At 38.4% G+C, this 16,331-nt stretch overlaps 1 protein-coding gene across 5 annotated transcripts in view; it reads right to left on the bottom strand.

Annotated features, from left to right (window-relative positions):
• FHOD3 (formin homology 2 domain containing 3) overlaps window positions 1–16,331 on the bottom strand; it is a 368,131-nt gene that overhangs the window by 91,339 nt on the left and 260,461 nt on the right. For 2 of the 5 annotated variants that reach the window (XM_066326999.1, XM_066327008.1), the window contains exons 11-12: window positions 6,632–6,730; window positions 308–433 (exon numbers count right to left, since the gene is read on the bottom strand). In XM_066326999.1, coding sequence (XP_066183096.1) covers window positions 308–433; window positions 6,632–6,730 — 225 coding nt within the window. Of the gene's footprint in view, window positions 1–307; window positions 434–3,898; window positions 4,277–6,631; window positions 6,731–16,331 lie in introns of all 5 variants that reach the window. The other 3 variants (XM_066327017.1, XM_066327025.1, XM_066327035.1) reach the window with 2 other exon arrangements.

Below are 16,331 nucleotides of genomic sequence, written 5' to 3'. Positions count from 1 at the left end.
AAATGTGTTTTCTTTCACCTTTTAATACTTAGAACAGCTTATGTGCAAAGCAACTCTGCTTTCTCCATCTAAGTGGAAGAAACACAAGTGGGATGGAAATACACCACGACTTTAACATCAAGTCTGACAGAAAGGCATGAGAATGAGTGGGAAATGAGCACATTTAGATTTTTTCCATTTTTTTTCTCAATGTTAGAAAAAATCTGGCTGGAAGCTATTTCCAGTACTCATTCAGAACAGCTCACATTTATCTCCTTCATCCTGTCTGCAAAGGAACTGTTGTCAAAACACTGATTAATTTACAAACCTGTCAGATTTGGTCTCCTGAGGTGGTGACAGAGTTGTCCCATAACGAGTAGTGGGCGTTGTTGGGGCACTTACACCACCGTAAGGTCGTGGAGAGGAGTAAGAGCTGCTTCCATAGCTATTGTATCTGAAGAAATGGGAAGACAAGTAGGAGAAATCAAGGGACAGAATCCATCAGCAAACAGGCTTGCAACAGTAAACTTTTTTGTTTAGGGGGTGGCAGTGATCCCATACCCCAGAACTTTTCAAACATTCACCTTCTGAAAGTGTTGCTCTATTTCCAAATATGCAACCATTCATGTACTCTTAATATCGACCATGGATGAACATACATGATGAAACAGTGAGCTATTGGTAAGGAAAATAATGAGAGATTTGAATGGTCCTCCCAAGTGACAACTCAGAACAGGAATACTTGAATTACTGCTCTGTTTCTCAGAATTATTAGCTGTTTTGAGAGCTGATATCCAGCCATTAGAAAAGAGATCAAACCAGCCCACAACAGCAGTATTCATATCTTCTAAATTCAAGGAAAACTGCATCACTCCTGAGACCTGATCTGAACATGGTCATCCACGACATGGAAATGCTTGCATTTTAAATGGAAAAGCAACCACATTCTTTTCAATTAAAACCAGCAGTATTTTCTTTCCCCTCCCCCAACATAAGTAATAGCTTATGTGCCGTTTCTTACAATGTCTGTAAAAAATCATCACCATGGTTAAAAAGACATGTCTCCGGAAGCACGGCTTTAGAAATTTCTATCAGCCCTTCTCTCCATTAAAAAAACCCCATAAACTTGCTTCACTTCAATGTGAGCTTGCTGATCAAAGAGAAATTGTTTCCAGGACTCCTGGAATGGCCACCTCCCCAGGGTCCTTTCTATCAATGTTTTCATCCTGGCTCCTGTACTGAATAGAAAAGGCAGTTGTGTTGCTTTGCTGTGCTTTTTAGCTATTGTACTTAAACAGCATATCAGGAATAGATTCTTGATTTGGGAAAATGTTAATATTTCTCTCTTTAATATTGTTCACAGACAATGCCATTTTCCCACATGGAAAACATATGGTGCTCTGAAGACCAGTACTCTGCAAGGCCAATTCACCCAAATGACCAAATTAATTTCAGGAAATAGAGCAACATAATTTTCCTTATTATAATTGATAAGATATAATATATCCTTCTTCACCGTATCTTTTCTCTGCTGCTTCTTCCCTCATACACATCAGCACACAGTAATTTCACTCAGCAATTTTATTTGAAAAGCTTGGTTGGTTTCCTTTAGCTCCATTTAACACACTCATCTAGCGATGCAAAATTTCATTCAAAGTTTCAAGCTTCATTCCTTAGGATTCAATAGCATTGCTGCCCGCCAAGGCCCATGTTAAAATCAGAGTAGATTTCAGCTAGGTGCTTTTACAATGGAAGGGATCATGCTTTAGAGAACATGTCCTCTTGGACAGCAATTTCAGATTAATGCTCTAGAGAACACCTGCCCTCCCTAGTCTGTTTTTGAGACACCATACTGACCAGCAACAGGAAAACAACTTTGGAAAAAAAATTCTAACATGCATGTTTCTGAGCCACAAAAGGAATTTTGCAGGAAATAATTGCTGTCTGGGCCTTCTTGCCCCAGAAGAAAGCTAACTAGAAACTGGAGACATTGGCCAGCTGGAGGCTGTGTAACTGGACAGTGTGGAGCTTCCCTGGTAGCACAGACCTAGCTAGGGTCTTCTATCCTTTGGGATCAGCCCAGAAAATGTTCTGACTGTGCCTGTACTGAGTGAGCGATGAGATAATTCCCTTGTCCTGATAAGAACACAGAGCTCATTTGGTATATGTTCCTTACACAGAAACCTCCATTTTCCATTTCAATCAACTGCAAGGAGACCTTCTTATCAACCATGACATGCTTTTCTTCTCCTCTGCCGCATGAAAAAGCTGACATAGAGCAGAATCCTTTTTCAGACCAAGGGTTTTCATTTAGTCCAAAGAAAACCCTCATGATAATGGAGGGAACCCGTCTCCTATGGATTCAGATCTACAATGATTAAAAAATCAAATTCAGAGGGACTGGTCTGGACACAAAATCATATAAAATTTAAGGGAACAGCAGCAAGGCAAGACCAGAAGCCCAGGGTAAGTCTGTATGCAAGTTTATCTTTCTAGCCTTCCTCTGGTACTGGCTATTGTTTCCATTTTACCTTCTCGTCTCAAGTACCAGTGAAGATGCAATAGTCTTATCCAGCAGCATTCACCCTCAAGGCATCTTCCTCTTTTATGGGCATAGTACTGACTAAATTGTGTGGACTTTGCCCTCCTTTTCCTCTAAATAAACCCAGAAGAATCCTCATCCCCATCCCCACCCTTGAACCGCTGTACTAACTGGAAACAGGAAAGATGGTTAGAGGAAAAAAAATCACTGTAGAAATACTAAATATTGCAGGAACAGGAGTTATTTAGGAATCTACTCTCTAAAGTATATAACAGCAGCAGCAATGGGACACCAATAAATGAGAGGTTTAAGGGAAAAATGCACCGATCAAGGAAAATATAAATTGAGAGGAATTCCAGTGTTCAAGTTGCAGGTAAAGGAAAAACAAGTGAACTAAGACAATTGTCAACAACTACTTGGATTTACAGGCTTCTCAGAAAAATCAAAAAGGGACAAAACACACCCACCTATTAGAAGAGAAAGACCGAAAGTTAAAAGGATCAAAGGAATCAAAACATTTTTTCACATGCAGAAACTCAGAAGGACTGCTGGAGAGAGGAAGAAATAAACATGCATGCAATATAAATGTACATTTTCAGCACCTAATTCAACGAACACTGACAACTGTGAGAGACAGCAAAAAATCCTCAACCTCTTTTCAAGGTGATTCTCTATCATTGTTTTTAGTGCTACTTACTGTCAATCTCTCTTACTTGGAAACAGATGAGACAAAACAATCTTTTTTTTTAAATTTTAGATGAGTGGGATGGGAAATTAAAGTTAAAAACTAGCAGGAATGCATAAGGAACAAGTAAATTCAACAGATGTTGTGGAGATAGAAGTCTGCTCTGAGTTCTATGTTATCTTTATAGATCTCTTTTTACAAGCATGAACTGAAATTGCACATGAGATAGATGTGCACTGTAATCAAACAACAAATTTAGGATTTGGCAGTTCAGCCTTTGAAGCCAGGACTTTACCCCTGAATTTCAAGTGCTGATCTGACCTCTCTTGGTTTTATATCAAAAGAGCCCCATTAATTTTCATGAAAACATGTCTGCAAATCACACTGTTGTAAATGAGAGCAAAATGGTGCTTCTTTCTGTGATCTCCCAAATCATGGGTTATTTACCCACTGTTCTACACACAAGGCCAGGATATTTATTAACCACCTGGAAGAAGACCTGGAAGAAGAGTAATGATGTCAGCAAAGGCAAGGGGAAAATATCAGATCAAAATATAGGCTTACAGGGCTAAAATTAGTACAGTATGTTCTGGAAATAATACAACACATGGAGTAGCATTATTACCACTATAAAATTCTTGGAAAGTGTTATTCATTTATCTAAGAATTGTTGTCAGCTATATAAAATCTACCTGTTTTCCCTCATCATTTCTGCATCCTTCTCTTTCACAGGTGCTGGAGACTCTTCAAAGTCATACGAGAAGAGATGAAAAGGAGTGTGTGGTACATAAGGTAATTTCTCCACTGTTGGAGATGCCTTTGGAGTAATGGATGCTGAGGAATTTTGGGGAGAGCTCAGCAATGCTGTTGCAGGTGAAGATGGTGATGAAAGGACAGAATTATGATGAGAGACAGATGAGTCAGGCACAGAAGAGGAGTTGCTAGAAAAGCTCTTTGCTCTAGAGCAGGCGAGAGGCCTCTCAGCTGGAGAAATGGCACTGGAGACAGCCGAAGAGTCAGAACCCTGTGAAAAGCTTTCCTTCACAGCCTCATGCACATCTGGAACCTCACTGCAGAAGGAAAAAATCATTAGAAAGGGAAGAGGAGAGAAAAAAATGGGGCAAAGGGAGATAATAGATAGTAACATTTGAAGGGGAATAAAAATTGAAGTAGAGTGAGACAAACAAAAAGTTCCAAAATTTAGACAATCAGCACATCTTTTAAAATAAAGGTAACTCACATCTCTGTATCCCAGTAGGATTCTTCTTGGAGTTGGAAATAGTGGGGAAAAGAAGCAACCCATTCTAAAGGAAAAGAGGGGATTGAACCCACAGGCTTCAGAACTAATTTCTGTAAGCCTTTCACACCTATTTTCATAACAATTTTTGTATATTTCAAGTTAGGTTCTAAACATCATCAGAGCAGTACAAAGCAGACTGAGCACACTGGGAAATACTCCGTGGAGCATCAATGCTTCAAGATACGGTCTGCAGGACTGCTTCTCCAAGTCCAGATCTCTATCATCCTCCCTGGCAATCTGATCTTTTTAGTAAAAATGTTCATCCAAAAAAGATGAAAATAAAAATGTACTTAATTAGCACTGTTGTGTCAAAATTCAAGTTTTGAATGATCTCAAAAGCAACACTTTACCAGATATTTGTCTAGGTGTGAAGGCACTGATTTATGATTTTCCTAAGTGTCAGCATTCCATGCTGGTCTTTCATAGAGACTTGCAGAGTTTGCATCAAAGGAAACAGAAAACACATCTGCTTTGCTCCACTGAAGGCAGATGTTGGTGAGTGACAGAAGGCACAAAGCAGGTGCAAAGCCATGGGATCTGCACTCCAGGGTGTCTGTTTTCACTAGTAACTCCAGCATAAACACTGTGCATGGGCTTTGGGCTGGATCACTTGGCATGTGGCTGATTACATTCTCCTGAGACCGCTTCTGCAATCCCCTAACTGGAGTGGAAGGCACAGTCCTCATCTGAGGACTGTGGGCTTGGCACAGCACAGGCAACAAAACCACAATTTATGTTAGATATATTGGGATCTTATGCAGTTAATCATCAGGTGTACACCAGGTAATTGTTCTCACAATGGAAAATCTGGAAATCTTCATCTATTGCACCTGCTGTGCTTGACAGGAGACACTGAAGCCAGGACAGTCCTACCTGACAGCATCTAACATAAACAGCCATGTTACAGGTAATTTCTGTTATGCTCTAGAAGCAGTGAAAGAAGGTACTTAGGAAAGTCATGGGAACATCACCCAGTTATCTTAAAGAGATAATTATATTAAAAGGACCAATGATTTAAAATCACATGCTCTTCACGTGGCTCTTCCTCACTTTTTAAAGCAGTATTTTAGTGTACTCATGAGATTTAACAATAATTTGTGTCTCAGCTTTGACTTTTAAGAATCAGATTTGAGGAAATTATCACTTAATTTTGAATTTTCAGGCAGCCATTGGCAAGATTTGCAGACTGGAAGATAATAACAACAACAATACAGTATTTTCTTTTGAATTCACACATTAAACAGTTTCCTTTCTTCCTTATGTGCTGTACAGTGTCTGCATGAATGTGGTTTATGTAAAAAAATCCAATCTCATTTGCTGAGTTGCAAAGCCAAATAATTTAACCTAAATCAAATGGCTGTCTGGAAAAAAGAATGTATTTTCTTGCTTTCAGTTTATTAGGATCAAGTTGCCAAATGCCAAACACATATATATATATCTCAGAAATAAGTGGAAAATTTTACACAAGAGTATTAATAGGTGATGATGAATACTGACTGGCAATTTGCATATATCTGTATATACACAGATGGCCAGGCATTTATAAAATTATATATATATATATATTATATACACACATATATATTAGTTTTGCCTCAAAGTAGTTCTTTGCTACTAAAACATGAACAAAACTTACGTGAAATCTTAGGCAGCATTCAAAAAATGTCAATTTACTACATAGCAACAGATATCTCTAATAACGTAGTATTATGAAGATAGGGAAACCTATGTTCTTTCTTAGGAAAACCTAAGAAACCAAGCAACACCCTCAGCTAAGCATTGTAGTGTTTCATCACTGCCCCAACTAACAAGTTAAACCAAACCAAACCATGCTTAAAGTTATGCTTTTCAGCAAAGCTTTCAGGATTTGTGAGCATTATGTAAAGGGAGTAAGTGCAGACAGTTCATAGTGCACTGAGTCTATATAATTAAACGTGTTTCTATTAGCACTGCCTCCCCCCAGCCCCCTCCCCAAAGCTTTTAAATGCAAAAATATTTCCTTGGGGGGTGGCTTTAACATGTGATCAAGGAATGTGAAAAGGTGGATGCTGCTGCACGCTGTGCTGGTGAGTTCACGCCAGAGCCTGAAGAAAAGGTGGAGGAACTGAATGCTGAATCCTTGTACCTGGCTTTGACCTGCCTATTGGCCTCTTCCTCCCCCTCATCCTCAGTATTGGGCTCTGTGACTGGCTGTTCTTCTTCCTCCTCTTCATACTCGTCCTCTCTGAGGTCAGACCAAGGAAAAAGGCATGCAGTGGGATGAAAAAAAGAAGGTGGAAGAGAAAACAAGATGAGTCCCCAGAAAAGGAAATGCAATGAAGTTAGAAATGGAAGGAAGAAACTGATGAAGAGGGAGTTATGGCCCTCCTATGTTAGACAAAAAGCTACCTAAAACTTCCTGATAAGTACATGCTTGCACAAGAGTAGCTACCAATATAAAACTGCCATGCTCTCCCCTATTTACATTTTTTTACTATTATTTTAAGAGTCAAAGCTGCCATTGATTTTTCTTGAGCTTTGCTTTCCATTTACAGCTGCCCTACCTGTAGAGGCATTAATGGAAAACATTTCATGACAATAGCAATGTTCAACTCATTAGTCATTAGGTTGTGTCTTTTTGGCCTAAAGGACAGTACAGGCTGTGCTGGCATGGGACAGCTGGCACTGCACATCACGCTTTCTAAATTAGCCCAAATAAAACATTCCTGCTAAGTAACCAATAGCTCAACTGGAAACAGAACAGGGTGAACCATTGAGTTAGAAATAACAGAGAGACCAAATCAGGACTATTAGCAAATAGCAGTATTTAAGTTATCAGATGCCAGTACATGAATTATTTCAGTAGAGTCATTAGTATGGTCAAATCAGGCTCCAGTTCAGCAGTAATTCTGGCAGAAGAGAAGTGTAAGTCATGCATAAAGCCTCCAGAACCTACAAACCACGTAAGTAAAGTAGGAAAATTGTATTAAACATAATGAAAAAGGCTACACTGTCTGTCTCCTGTCCCTGGTATCTATGCTTTTCACCTTCCCAAAACAACAGACTCATGGAAGATGCATTTGCAGTCGATACAGTTCTCCACTTGATTCAATGATGTATTTACCATTAGGTTGTGCTCCGTACAAAAAGGAAAGCATACAATCAATAATGAAGTTTATAAGGCACTCACGTTCCTTGCATTTTCCTCAAAGCTTATTTTCTTTCCTCTGATTCAGAAGGGATGCTCTGTGGATTTTTTTCCATTTAGAATTAGTTTCCATGTTATAAGAATAATGAATATTTACAGTGTCAGATTATTACTCATTGAGTTCAATGAAAAGGGCCAATCCAAAATTTTTTGTATTTATATGGAGCTAGTTACAGAATAACCTGGAAAATGGCAGCGCCTGGAACTTCTCCAATACTCTGGCAAACATTTACAAAGTTAACAACCATTCCTAAGGTGGCTTAGTGACATAACCACTTCAGTTGTCATCTCTTCATCTCCCCGTCCTGCCCACAATTACATACCTTCCTTACACAGACACCTCTAACCTTCCACACATTTATTCATTTGCTTGAAAAAAGAAGAGTTGAACTAGGGAGCATTCATATAATTCCGTCTTACTAGCTCAAGCTTTGCTATTTCCTGTGAAGGGCAATCTCTGTATCTGCTTGTCCTATAGCATTCAGATTTGGGAAATAACTCAGGAAGTTCTGTGGGATCATGATTCTCTGTTTAGAGCACTAGGTATCCTATAATGCTGGCAGCACAGCTATTGCTTATATGAACAAGAGTGTCTCCACTATTGCTGTGTTTAAAGCTCACACCAGGATTCCACATCGGTGATGTCAACATTTCTCCTCTCCTCAACAGTCTCAAAACACCATTCCAAAATGAGTGAAGTACTCAACTGATATGGTGGAGCTCATAAATTTGAAAGAGTTCTTTGAGAACTTATTCCATCTTATGAGGGCACAGCTAAAACAACAGAAGTTCAGACAGCATGGAGAAAAGAGCTGAAAAAAAAAATCTAGGGTTTTCAGGGATCATTCTTGTGTTAGGCCAACGACTCCTTCCTCAAATGTCCTTGAGTTCTAGGTCAAAATCTTAAAAGAAGCTTTGATTGGGAAGCTCTTTTCATTTGCTGATATTAAGTGTAGGAAGGTAGCAACTATGTGACTAGTTGGAAAGGCCAGAGGAAGAATCCTGGCTGTTTGTGACCTGGTAGCAGAGATGACTGGTGTGCACAGAGGCAGGCACGCTCTCCAGTCTGGGGGAGCCAGCGTGGTCAAGGGAGGCTTGCACCAAAGAAATAAGTGTTTGCATAGAGGAGATGCTCAACACTGAATGTCCTCTTTTAGCAACTAAACTCACAGTTTCAGAGGCAGACTTTAAGTTTCAGAGTCACCGAGTATCCCCAGAAGGGGGTTCAGATAGAGATCAGAGGAGAGGGTAAGCTCACAGGCAGGAATGATGTGTGCTCTTTTTTTAACCAAAGTGAAAGTGGCAGTCATTTCAGTGTTGCTAGAGGACAGATATTCTGTCCAACAAAACTGGTAGTACCTGCTAACTCAGTCTTTCCTAAAAGGTGGAAAAGGAGAATTTCAATGTGAATATTTATTAAAATGGGAAAACACTCACTAGACTAGAGTCAGATGTTCCAAGACAAAAAAGTTCAGTCTGTGAACTCATCTGAACTGTTCAGTTATGTGTTCATTTTCATATGCAGTGGAGAAGGGATAATGTGGAAAAGCTCATTGTTCCTCTTACATACAGATGCAAATTTGGAGTCAATGCAATAGTGGAAATAAATTAAGAAAAAGGACTCACAGGGACATTTCCAATTAAATGAGATTGCAGAAGCCAGCATGGTTTTTAGTAGTGCAGAGGAATCTATCCCATTTACAAAAGGCAAATATTTATCCACTGGCAGGAAGGAAGGCCTTCAGCTAATGCGGAAGGATTAGATATATTCAGCTAATGGTAAGGCTCTTCCTGGGTTACTTCAGTTCCATGGTAAAATTAACAGGTTAAAAATATTTAAACAAAATCTTTACAGCACTGAAAACAAATATCAAAACAATCACTCTGCTTATTTCCATCTTTAAAATGGATTACTGCTGCAGGTTAAAAAACCCTAAACAAATAAACAAAATCCCACCTCTCCACAAATCTTTATGAAGTATATCACTGGTCATGGCAACTAACAGACATCTTCTAAGGAACAGGATTTGCTCAGTTGTTTCAACTAAAATTTGACATGAACGTATTTATAGCCCCTTAAAGTAATATGCATATTTAAAAAAACTATGAAAGTGCAGTTTATGGAGAGAGAACCACTAGGGCAGCAAAACAAAATCTTGACAAAGGGTTTACAATGAAAAGATTGATTAACTTTTCTCCTTTTTACAATTAAAAAATTTTAAAAGAAGAAATAAAAAGAACACCAGAAAAACTTGCCCTCCTGTTATTAAATTGCTATTTAAAGCTGCAAAGAGAAAAGCACTAATAAATACAGACTGATGAAAGGAAATTATAATAAAGGGACTCTAAGAAGTTTAGCTGAAGGCAGGGGCAGAGTCCTCAAGATGCCAGGCTTGGCATCTCACACACATCTAACCTAGTCACAGTTGGATGATTCCAAGACACCAGTCTGAAGACAATGGCATTTAGTCCACAAGAACTCAAAGCACCAAAACTTGCTCTCTGTCCCACTGTACCCCAGAGCTGAGCAATGTGTATAAGGTTTTGTGTAGTTTCTGTTTTCTCCAGGGTCTCTGCAATCTCTTTTCAGTTTTTTGATGAAGGCAGCTTGAAAGAACATAGGATTTCTTTCTATCTTGTAGCCTAGAAACACAAGTTTCTCACTACCTGCCTCCAAAAAAAATCCCAAAGGTAGAGCTAAAACAAAAATTAAAGGCTGTACTGAAGGAACAAAAAATCTCTCAACAAATAAACAACCCAAATCAAGCCAACCAAAACCCCACACCAACAAAATAAGGATGAGCACAGAAACACATTCTGTATCAAAGGAAATTTTGAAAAGGTAAGGTATGCTTCAAATAATTTTAATTCAGGATGAATTTAATCAGGAATGAACCAGAATATAGGACAACAGAAAAAAAATATCATCTTGCCATAATTTGGCTACCAAAGCTTTGGTCTGCGCATATAATGCACATAGATATTAACTCATGAGTTCTAGAGGATGATCTTTAGGTCTCTTCCAACACAAACCATTCTGTGTTTCTATGACCAGAATTACAAGCCACATTCCGTGAAATAAGAGCACCATTACCCATTTCACAATATTATTTTAAATTGAATATTACAGCTGACCTCACAAATTGCCTTTAAGGTTGATTTCCACCCTCTCTCCTGCAAACCTCTGACCTGTTTTACCTCTTGCACAACTGCATCCCTGAACTCCAAGTGAACAAAGAGAAACTGAAAATGTTCCATCAAGGAAAGATATCTATAAGTCACAGTGGATGTAATTTTATTTTCTCTTGCCGTTGCTTGCCATTTTCTTCAATTCATGAGTTTGATTACCCTTTTATAGCTTAGATGGCACAATTCATAGACAAATTCCTAAATCCTTGTAAAATAAAAAAATATTCTGGTACATTTCTGTTGCTTCTCCCTTTCTTCTATGCTAGCTGCCAAAACAGATTCAATTAGACCTTTAGGTGAAATCTAAAAGTGGTAATAATTTAAATTCAACATTTACAAGTCTGTATAAAGATATGGCAATACACTCTCCTCCTCTATTAAAAACAAAATGAAAGAAACCACCTATTAACCCCACTACCTATTTTTATTCCACTTCAGTTGGTGCAACTATGTAAAGATTAAAATAGATGAAATTATTGGGATAGCAACATACTTACAAAGCCTCAAAATTTGACCTGCATACAGGAAGACTAAAGTGACTAATTACAAAGGTCAAAAGGAAAATGATCCTGGTATTTCTGCCCTAAAAAAAGAAAACAGTTCAGACAAGAAGTCGATGAAATGGCAAATGATGTGAAGTACATGCACTTACTATGCCTTCATATTTGCCCTTTATCTTTAGGTTCCTATTACTTTTTTATCCATAAAATAAGATTAGCAACAGCTTTTCACACCTAAATAATACCTAGGCAATGCCTCCACAGTTGTTTAACTGCTGCAGTTGGTTTATATAGGACACATCAAAGCAGAGCAAGACAGCAGAGCATTGCTTAAGATACTGGCAAGGCTTTGCAAAGACTTCAAGAGTCACAACTCTGATCATTGAACAGCATTGCTGTTTTTACATTTCTAAGAGCAGAGAGGTAAAGAAACAGAATAATGATGCAGATAGACTTTTGGAGCAATATATACTGAAATATATATATATACACACACTCTGAAATATACAGAAAGAAGAAATGTTATTTTTAGAGCTTGGAAGTACATTTTGGTTAACACTGGAAAGCCACTGTTATTGACTCTTCAAAGGGAAATGGCATCCTGCCAAACTGCTGGTTCTTTTCCTCTCCACATTGCATCCTATGTGTAAAAACCCTTTCCTGTTTTAGAGGATCATGTTTACAAACACTGGGAACACACTGGAGAGGTGACCCCTCTAAGGCAAGTATACTCCAGTGCATAAGACACTATCATACAGATCCAGAGAAGTGTATTCACACCCTGGTTTGGCATTGTATTTCCTCAGGTAGTTCACAAAAGCTAAACACACAGTGGAAAAAACTGAAGTAATATAATAAGGCTAAGTCATGCTGTGATTTTATTTGCCATGCAGCTATAGTCTACTTAAACTTCAGTGCTTTCTTCACTCCTCCTGAAGTAAGAAAATCGACCATTGCCTTTACAGCAAAAGTACACTGCTATTAACTGGACTCTGCTTGTGTACCAACATAAAACATTTCCTTTCAGTGAGACCTGCAGTCAGAAAAGAGTATCCCCACTAGAAAACCTAAGGCACCTACAGAGATGTTTTAATTTATATAAAAAGAGCCAATATCAACTTGAAACAGAAATAGGACCTGGACTTGAGTTACTCATCAAGTTGTAAATTTTAAATGTTTGTGTTATTATTTACTCCTAATGGGTCAATCTCTATCTATACATCAATCCAGTCCTTTTTAATAGTACGGCTTCAAAAGAAAATTTTTCTTAACCTATCTTATGTCAATTCCTCTACTGTACTCCTTATGGGAGCTTCTAAGACATTACAAAGAGTGAGATTACAAATTTCACACTTTTAGGATTCTCCTTTAGAATCTGCTTGACTTCAAACTTCAAATCCTACCTGCACAGGAGAAATTTATGTGTTCTCCTGCTGCAAACACAAAATAGGAGTTTAGATTTTTGTATGGTAGATTTTTTAGGTATTTGTATGGTATATATTTTTTATGGTTGTCAAAGACTAATAAAGATCTGATGCTACAAACAGACACTGCCTTGGCTACCTTACTTAGCCATTTCATTTCATAGATTAATCTTTCCAAAACTTCTTCTTTTTTATATCCCATTTCCATTTTCACCCATACCAACCACACTATGAAAAGAGTTATCTCTCTTATAACTGATCATATGCCATTCAGTGTCAAAGCACACACAAATGCTAGGTAGCTCAGCTCATATGTGTATCTGTACGTCTATGTCTATGTCCAAGCATTAAAGAGATTCACATCCACAGATATGTGCCTGCATGTTTATCTTGGAGATGTTTTCTTTGTTTAATTTCATGCCCCAGTTGTTTTAAACATCCAAAACTAGGAACCAGAGATAGACATCAAGAAGAAAAAAATAAGTTTTTCTATTACAGGAATAAAAGAGAAATAACTTCTTCTCTCATCTGGGCCTTTAATACTCTATACCACAACCTGAGTCTTACATCAAATTATGATGTCGGGTGTCCCCACTTTGCTGTTTCATACCTGTCACACTACTCATCATATTTGACACAGATAGCAACTCTAAGAGATGTGGAACAAGCCATCCTAAATAAAATAAAATAAACTCTACCCACCACTATATCCTTGATCTATAGCCTTTAAGTATTTATACAATCAAATCTTTTCTTGCAGCATTGTGGAAAGTCACTAGAACTTGAAACACCATGACAAAAACTAGATTTTTTTTTTCCATAGTAAGTGCTAGAGAAAAATAAAAGATTAGTTATGGTTTGAGATGTCTGAAAACATGGAAAATCATGATAATAAAAAAAGAAGTCTCAGCTGTATCTTGGTCAAACCAACCCTGCAGTCTTGGCTCAACATGAAGCAATGTCAACAATCACTTAATGGGGCCTAATAAGCAAACGAAGATTTGTGCTGTTGGTTAGAAACTCGACAGGAATCCAAAGCTGAGCACAAAAAATGCTTAGCATCAGAAGCTCAGCTGTATTCATTGTTTTCTGGTAAAACCAAAATAGCATCATGATCTCTGCCTGCATCTTGGCAATCCTCAAACATCAGAAACATGCATTTTCCAACAAACTGGTCCTTATGACTTCTCAACACAGCTTTCCTTTATTTAGACCACTATTTCCCTGTATTTTTCTAGGACCATAAAGGGTGTGAAAGACCTTGAGCCAAGGGTACACTGTGCAATGGAGCTGTGTCCTGCTAGCCTAGAAATTTGTGGGAAACTTTGGAATTCCCTGTGCTGCTCTTTGCTCAGAGGAAGAGTCCTAACAGGCTTCCAGGCAGGACCCTAAAAAAAGCAAAGTTCATAGATACATAATTTCCTGCGTGGTTCTCTGTTGCTTTTACCATATCAATACAGCTCTCCTGAAGGCCAGCTTTCTTCAGATTGAAAATCTGGAAGCCTCAAGGTGGATCTGAACAGCTGGTCTTTCTCCTGTCTTTTTTAGCCTCATAGTTGACTAAGAGAAAGCTGGCTAAAGCCAGCTTTGGTCACTGATGAATTAAGTATATGATGAATGAATTGCTGTCTATAAAGCTTAACTTTGCAGAATGCAGGCTCCACTCTGGTAAGTTCTTAAGATGGCAGTCAGTTCTTTCATTTGTGAGGTGTCAAATACAGGAATACCAACAGGAAAGTTCTAACCATGGCCAGGTTATGTCGAGATGAACATATTTAGTGTTATAAGATTGATCTTAGCGATTCTTTGATGATTTTTGGTAATATAAAACAAATCAAAGCTATGGATATAAAAAGCAGAGAGTCTACTAAAGAGAGGCAAATACCTAATCCTAGCTATTCACAACTTCATAAACCTCAGTCTTTCACTGTAACTAATTCCATAGTGATGGAGCCATTCACTCAAATGCTGGTAAGAGGTGTGAGTGTAAATCTCCCAGAAGCTCACTTGAATATGTTTGCTAAGGTCTGGCTGACACAGCTCTGATGGGACACCCAGGGCGAGAGATGAGTATGGTCTCTGTGCAGTAATGAAGAAAGGGAAGTGTACAGCAAAGTGTGAAACATTAATTGAAAAACTGGGAGGAGCATTTGTTTCTGATTTGCATGTACAGAACTCAGAAAAGCTTCGCAGTGCTCAACACAGCACTAAGAATTTCTGAGCAGGCTGCCTTTTACTCTCTGAAATCCAGTCAGGATGAGACTGAAAGACAGAGATTTGCCTTTTAATGCTTATTTAGCCATAAATCATGGCATACAATAACAACATAAATCAAGTGCAAATTCCATGACACTCCTTGCATTTTTCCCTGACTCTATCCATGGTGTCGCTGGAGAAAGCTAGCTTTACTTTAAAAAGAAAACAGACAAACAACACAACCCATGGAATAATAGGTTTAAAAATCTACTGCATAAGATGTAGCATGCTCGACCACAGACTTAAAGCACTCAGTTTGGGCCAGGGCAGAAAACCTTAGGAGGTACCTCCAGCGCAGCCTTTAAAACATCATGTTTACAGGACTGAAGTTCCTGCCAGGCTTATTGGTGTTTTATGACATCATGGCAAGAGAAAGAAGTTTCAGCAAAGGAGACCTGCTGCTCGTCAGGACAGGCATCTTGAAGTATGTTGCAGTAGGTACAGGCCTTGAAATCAACCTTCAGCCCTTCTTAGTTACTAGCTGTTATCAACTTATTTACTTATTTATTTAGTAACAGGCACATCAGGCTAGGCTTTGCTCTCCATGAAAACTATTTTAACACAAAGCAGATCTGGATCCTTCCTTGTTTTGAACCACAGGCGAAAAAGAAATACATTAGTTTGGAAACAGGCTGCCAAGTGGATGAAAAAGGCCTGCAAATTTTCTTTTTGGTTGCCCTTAGCATTTACGGTCAATTTTTCCCAGCTCAAAACCCGAAGTCTGCTCTCAATTAGCCTGGCGTAGATCAGACCAACTCCATTGACTTCAGACAACTTTTCTGGATACAGAGCATTGTGAGACAGAACAGAATTTGGCCAATATTGTCTCTTTTTTTTGTTGTTTTACCGGCACCATGAATTTCTCTCTTTTTGGAAGATTTATCAGTTGACACAAAGCAGATGACTGTGGGCAACCTGTTTGATGTGGTAAACAAAAGCAAAGCAACTGCCAAAACAGCTGATGAGCTAGAAAGAAAAGAAACATGAGCATTGTGGGAAGTAGAATTATGGGAAAGAAATTCAACCTTCTACTGATTTTGATACAGAAGTCCAAAAATAACCTAGAATATTTCCCAAAATAAAATGTAGTACAGTGTAAGAGTGCAACTTCAGTCTTTAACCGTGTCCATCAGAGGCAATTCCGCTGGGTATAATAATTCACTGTAAAACGAGACATAAGACATCTGCAGCCACACACAGAGTTTAGAACTTTCAGCAGGAACAGCACAGTAAGATTATCATTAGTATTGTTACAATTCCTACTGGGAA

Source organism: Sylvia atricapilla, chromosome 1 (genome assembly GCF_009819655.1).
Source record: "Sylvia atricapilla isolate bSylAtr1 chromosome 1, bSylAtr1.pri, whole genome shotgun sequence".
Lineage (NCBI taxonomy): Eukaryota > Metazoa > Chordata > Aves > Passeriformes > Sylviidae > Sylvia > Sylvia atricapilla.
This window is presented reverse-complemented; position numbering and strand designations above follow the sequence as displayed.